The sequence below is a fragment of the Nanorana parkeri genome, unplaced genomic scaffold, assembly GCF_000935625.1.
Source record: "Nanorana parkeri isolate BGI_ZX_2015 unplaced genomic scaffold, ASM93562v1 scaffold226, whole genome shotgun sequence".
In the NCBI taxonomy this organism is placed as follows: Eukaryota; Metazoa; Chordata; class Amphibia; order Anura; family Dicroglossidae; genus Nanorana; species Nanorana parkeri.
The window spans coordinates 470,996-478,026 of NW_017306494.1; the positions used below are offsets into that span (position 1 = coordinate 470,996).

Genomic DNA, 7,031 nt, shown 5'->3' on the forward strand with positions numbered 1-7,031 from the left:
CCTGTGACAAAGAAGCTGTCACAGGTCGGCTCTATTGATCGGGAAGTGAGCGAACACATACCGTTGCTCGCTCACTTCCTGAGAATCTCCCTGCAGAGAGCGGTGACTGCTAGTCACCGCTCCCTGCTGGGATTCCCCCCTTCCCCTCTCCGATCTTCCAGCACTGAGTGGAGGAACGAATGAAGGAGGGGGCGGGCACAGATGGGTCTGCCTCTAGATAGGCAGAGCCCGCTGTTGCTAACGCAGCTGGGTGGATCTCGACAGTAGGGATCCGTCCCGGCTGCGGTGCTGTCACTATATCGCGGGCCACAGCCCGCTTTATACTGAGCGTTATATATGAGCATGGGTCACAGGAGGAGATTAGTATATGTCCTCCTGTAACCCTAAAGAGAACTATGGGGAAAAACACTTAACCCATAGTTCTCCTTTAAATATTATAACAGCCTTTTGCTTTGAGTTATGTTTTGGTGCTAGTCTTGTGTTGAAGCGATCACTCCAATGCCCCCTTTCTACTTTGAAAGGGAAAAAGACAAACTAATGCAGCCACTTTATCTAAGGACTGGTAAGCTGCAATATAGCATTTTATTTTTTTGTTTTGGATTCAGTTATGCTTTAAACAAGTACAGGTACATTACATATGTGTTAATCACACATCCAGCACCCAGAACGGACACTACTTTGCTTTTGCTCAGTGCCTACAAACATGCAGGAACAATAAAAGACACTAGGAGTGGAACCATCACAGTGACAGCACATGAACCTGTATACTGCAGTCACAAAACCCCAACCTAAGCATTAACGTCTCTAATTTGCTCTCTTTTGGTCTGTATAATATTTCGTTGAATCTAATCAGCCCTCCTAGTTCTTACCTTGGACATCCATTCATCCCACGTTGTGGATGAGGAGAGGGGGAGGAATTCTTTAAAAGAGCAAAAGACAACTGGATAGGGCTGATACCATTTCAGTTCAGAAATGGCAGTGGTGTCAACTAGGGATGCTCCGATACCACTTTTTTAAGACCGAGTACGAGTACCAATACTTTTTATAATATAAAGCCAGGTATGCAGAATTGGATATAGCTGTGCCACACTATACAGTGTTCTGGACATGTGCTCATCTATTTTCCCCACTAGGATACAAGCCTTAGTAATATCTACATAGTTACTTCTGTATTTAATGTCTTTTTTTTCAAAATATTATATGCAGTTAAACAGCATTTTTGTGCCCAGCCCCCATGCGGTGCCGCAAGAACTAACCTGCTGTGTCGTCTTCTCCGTCTGCTTCAGCCACTCCGTGTCGCAGCCTAGTCATCTGCTCCATTCTGACCTCTTCTCCCGCTGATTGGCCGATGACAGGCTTCCTCACCAGTCACTCCTGACTGGTGAGGAAGCCTGTCAATCATCCAATCAGCGGGGGAAGAGGTCAGAATGGAGCAGATGACTGAGGACTTAGAGGAGTTCGTGGCCATCTTGTTTCTTTGAAGACGCTATGGAGGTCCTGTGTGCGGTGGTTTCGGGTCCGGATGGTGAACGCGGCACAGGTACTCGTTTTTGGATCGGAGTATTTGCACGAGTACTCATGCAAATACTCGGTATCGCCGCCGATACCGATGCTTGTATCGGTATAGGAGCATCCCAAGTGTCAACCCACAAATAGAAATCAGGAGCGGAACGCATTACTGCACGATCAACATGTATTTTTCTGTATTTGCAGAAGCAGTACATGTCCGCAATAGATGCTCATTTCCAATGGTTTATCTCTTTGTATTGCCCTGACAGACTTTTGGCATAATTATTCCCCGATTAAAATCAGGACTTTGAATGTTCCTCTAAAGTCAATGCACTAAACAAATCATTATCTAGAATGGCCGATGACATAAACCCCCCCACCAGAAACTGTCAGGATGCAACAGTATGGGGAATGACAGCCTTTATTTGGTACAGTTTCTGAAGCCCCCCCACCCCCAAAAAAAAAAATCTAGTGGAAAGGGGTCAGAGGTCAGGCAGCTGCATCATTTCAAGTAAAAGCGTCAATGCAAACAAAGCTTGGCGAAAGTACCAGCTGCTGCCGCAATTGCTATTCTACCCAGCCACTGTCTTCTAGACCCTTTTTTGGGATTTGGGTTGTTTAGTCAAGTCTATGGTGTTATTTATGTCACCAATCAGTCACTGGGGAGTTAACCATTATTAGTGTGTGCCAGATAGGTGGGGGAGGGGGTGTCCTGCTCGGGGTCAGCAGGACATGTGTGGTCAGCACAGCAGCTAACAAATGTTATCCTGCCATGTAAGCAATGTCTCACTGCTTCTCTGTATAGAACAGCCAATAACCTTTACAGTGTTTAATATGAAATTCACAGATTTCATTTAGATTTAAAAAAAATAATAATCTGTTGATGGGCCGAGCTATATAAATATTTCCTGAAATCTTGGCACAGTGATGAATGGAAATTTGCTGCTTGTTGAGCCCTTCACAAACTTTATTAAAGCTTATCTTGGAAAGGGTGGAGGGGCGGGGGGGTGCAACGACTCCCCATCCAGCCTCCTTCCCAGTGCACCGATTAACTTTTAATGTATTTTAATGTCTAGGGAGCTGTGTAAAGGACTATTACTTACCGGGTCCCCACTCCGTCACCAGTCAGCACTTACCTTGTCTCCCCTACGCTTTGGCTTGTGGACTGTTCCTTGGCATCCTCCCTTATAATGCAAAGCTATGGGCCCTGCATTGTACACGAGGGCCACTGACAGCTGGAGAGGATGGGGGGGGGGGAAGAGGCTGTGGGATCAAAAATCAGGCAAGTAAAAGTCCTTTACACAATACCCCATAGACTAAACATAGCATCTAACCCTTGCAGTGCAGTAGTAGCCCAATTGTAAGGGGAGTTTTTTTTTTCAAGCCTGGCCAGGAAGGGGGTCTAAACACCTGGTCTTGAAGTGGTTAAACATTTATACTGGACATAACGTAGAGTGTCCTGCAAAATGCTGACCACAGGGCTCTGTGCACACAGCATGTCAAAAGAACTGACAGCAACCAGATTGCAGCTTAAAGCCGTCTGGACAATGACAAATGTTGAACATTGCCGTCATTAAATAAAGCCCTGACAGGTTTTATACACCACATAGAGGCCGGCTTACTTCTTTTATGTTACAACATTGGAAGTACATTACACTTCATACTATTGGATGTTCATAAATAAATCAGAGTTTTGGATTCCTCGGCATTTCTGTAAATAGGAAATAAACTGACATTTCTGGTCACCAATGATATTTTATTTCACACGAGTGACATTGCTGCTGACCTGTATCATTGATCATACTTCCTGCACTGACTTATAAGAGAACGCAGAGACCTTTATAAATCCAGGCAGCCGGCAGCTTTGTTTGCGTTCTGGAACTTAGCAGATAACCGAGTCTACCTGAAGATATCAAATAGTCACGAGACCTGCAAGTGAACTTTAATACTGACCGTGCTTCCAGGTAGAGAGACTATGACCGTCTGTATTACAACCGATCATTCCAATGTCATAAGATAAAAATAAAAAAAGGCAAGCAAAAGACTGATTGTAGGATTTTTCTGCCCATATAAACAAATGGAATAAAACCTTTCCAAGGGCCATCAACTTATTTCTTTAGACCCGTCTTAACTAGATCTGATGGCCGCACCCTTCGGTGTCTGTTTACATCCAGTGCCCTTGCCCCTCTGGCAGCGTCTGCGCATTACACGCCCAATATACTCCGAAGTCTATGGGGCTGTAATGTTCAGGTGTGGCCAGCACAGAAGGGACTTGTGGCTCTGGATGTGACCAGTCACCAGAGGCAGCCATCGTTGAATCAGGGAAAGCATGCATCTGTGGAGGGGGTCTTCTAGGTCAGGGGTGGTGGGGATAGAAAATGGTAAGTGCATTTTGTCTTAAAGTGCACTTATCCTTTAAGCTGGCTATACATGTTACGACTCCAGTTCTACAATCATTTTCAGATCTACCAACACCTACATCAGGGATGCGGCTCATGTCAGACACTACTGTCAGCACGGAACTTCCGGCACTTCAGCTGTTCACAGAATACGAGATGTTTTGTGAATGGACAAGAGGAGAGGAAAGGGCAGATGAATGACAGGAAACCTCCATTGTACAAGAGCCACAGTGCTGGAAGGGCAGCAATGCCAGTAGTAGCCGGCGTGAATGAAACAAACACTCCATACTTGTTGGTAGATCTAAAGGAGATTGTAGCATCTGACGGCAACGTGTGGCGAGTCCGAAGTTTTTACTTTAAGCAGCATCCTCCATCTGGACCTGGGAGAACTATAAATAGAGATATTAGTTTTCAGCAAGAGTCAGAAAAACTTGTTTCCTGGAGTTCTGCATTAAAGCAGGCCCTCAACCTGCGGCATTTTGGTAGATCTGAGCTGACCATACATGTCACCTGACTGTACAATCCTTAGATCTGCCATGCCCGATTATACATGAACGGCCCGGGTTGTTTATTAGACCTTCACCTTACCTGCTTCTGGCAGAAATAAAGGTAAAGGAGATCGTACAATCAGAACTCTCTTCATAGATTTGTATAGAACGGGGACGGGTTAGGGTGCCCATACACTGGTGGGATTTCTGACGTTTTCTTTGAGGAACCGGGTGAAATTCGCAGTGTGTTGGGCTGTTGGCACCCGGGTCGATCGACATCTCTCAATCAGCTGATCGAAGGAGCTGGCCGGAAAATCTTCATATGATCAGAGCCGGCAGCCAATGAGCTTGCGACTCTGGGTATTCTGACAAAAGACAATACAAAGAACGGGATTCCTCGATTGACACGCTGGCAGTGTTAGAGGAATATGCTTGATTTTCCTAGTTCAGCCTTCGGGTTGAATGAGAAAAATAAAGCAGAGTATGGCCAGCCTTAGACTCTCCGTCAGCTATGTATTGCTCTCTGTATCCCCCACCGTCTATATCTGTTCTGATCACCAATCTCACCAGGAATGAAAGTGAGGGGGAAATACAAAATCTTCCAATAGTTCCTGGTGACAGCTGTTAGGTCAGGTTCACACCATTTTCCGGACCAGATCTGGTTTGCAAAATAGTGTGAACCTGCCGCAGTTCCAGGGCATTCAAGATCAGACAAAATGAGACATGCGGTATTTTTCTGGTCTGGAACAGACTGCACTGGTGTGAACAGAGGCCAGAAATAGCATAGGGATACATTAGGATGCATTTTGAGTCTGGAAATGGTCTGGAGATCTGGATGTGGTGTGAACAGCCCTTAAAAAAGGAACAAGTGAAGAGAAATCTCCTTACCGTTACAGATGGTAATAAAACAACATACTGATCAGTTTATACCTCCCCCCAAAAAAAATAAAGTTTTGGCTTGATATATACTTTCAGGGCTCATTTGCACTGGCCTGAACACTAAAACTGGGCATTTCATCGTGCCAAGCGAGGTCGGTGTGTTCTGCTCTTTCAGTGCACTACACTGTTTATGGCAGGAATGGGTAACTGCAGCCCTCCAGCTGTGCTTCAACTAAATCCCCCATCATGCATATGCTTCTAGGAGTCATGTATGTGGTTGTCAGAGTCTTGCAATGCATCATGGGACTTGTAGTTCCACAACAACTGGACAGCAAGAGTCACCCACCCCTGGTTTATGGATTTTTTCTTAACTTTATTTGGAGTGTACAATGTGCACACTGGAAGTCTAAGTTCAGATTGTGAGCTGTGTGCGCTCAGTCTTGCAGGGTATTTCTGTGGCATAGACCACTATAAATGGCAGCCAGGCCCCCCCGCACCCCTCACCTTGGCCTTCTCCGGCTGCTTCTTCTTGTTCTTCTTCTTGGGCTCCTCCGCCCTGCCAGTCTTGATGGGCACATCCGCGGCCTTGATAAGGTGGGCAGCCGGCTCCCTCTCCTCCTCTGTCCCCGCTCTCTTTGTGGGGGAACCCCGGGCCGAGGCGCAGTGCAGCAGCAGTAGAAGGAGAAGCAGAGCCAGGAAGGCCGGTACAGCCAGAAACACCCAGGACGGGTAGAGCTGGGGCTGCAGGCCCAGCTCCACTCCGAGCTCCGTGCGGAGGAGGCCCAGGCCCGAGGTAAGCAGCTGCCTTAACCTGGCAGACACTTCCTCGGCATGCTGGGCCGCCGCCTCCTGCCAGCCGGACACCATGTTGGATGGAGCAGCGGGCCCTTTCTTCCTGCCCGGCCCCGGGAACTCCTGTGAGTGTCAGCAGCAGGGAATGAGAGGCAAGAGAACGACTGGCGAGAAGCCGGCTCCGCCCAGGGCCTAACTCCGCAACGTCATCATTCCGGCCGATTGAACACCACGCAGATCAGGGTGAGAGGAGAGCCAGAATGCCTTCCAGGAAGCTCTGCCTAGAAGACGAGGCGCTTGTGAACACGGCTGTAAACGATTGGAAGGGATGTGACACGTTCTCCAATGGGAACATTAGTTAAGATCACATGGTGTTCTGCCTCTTCGGCAGAGCTGCTTCGAAGGCACAGTCTACAAGGGAGTAGGTTGTGTCACGTGATTTTTCCCAGCTGCTGACGTGGACTCAGTTTGGTGCTGTGTGGGTGAAGGAAGTTCATCTGCATCAAATGTGACTTATCGCTACAAAAGTATTAGTTTAAACGTGTATGATAAACCAGCGCAGTGTTGTCGAGGATTATTTGTAACTTTATTTGTTGTGCAGAACATTTTATGCTGCCAATATACAACATGGCAGCCCATATACAGGAGTCTTTTTCAGTGATAAAAGTACTGCGCCTGTGCAAAATTATAGTGTGAGCTGTCATTTTCATTTCACTTCTAATAAACTTTATTGAAACAAGTAAATATGCACACACGCTTAACTATTGTCACCATTCTCTCTCCAAGTCAATACGCCTTGTTTTATATTTTAGCATTGCTAAACCAGTGTTGCATTTGAAGGAGCATGAGATATCAGGGTTTAGGGAATGTTTCCAGGGATAATACAGGGATAAGGAATAATGTAAAACTAATGTTTGTCAGCTTATGTGCATTCATTTTTAAAGGAGAACTATGAGATGAGTGA

The 7,031-nt window shown here is 46.4% G+C and overlaps 1 protein-coding gene across 1 annotated transcript in view; it reads right to left on the reverse strand.

Moving 5' to 3' along the window:
• Positions 1 to 6,353, reverse strand: part of MTDH (metadherin) — a 29,934-nt gene extending 23,581 nt beyond the window's left edge. Inside the window, exon 1 of the mRNA XM_018556165.1 lies at positions 5,780 to 6,353. Within this exon, the coding sequence (XP_018411667.1) occupies positions 5,780 to 6,142 (363 nt within the window). The 5' untranslated portion in view covers positions 6,143 to 6,353. The remainder of the gene's footprint in view (positions 1 to 5,779) is intronic.
• Positions 6,354 to 7,031: the final 678 nt, after the last annotated feature.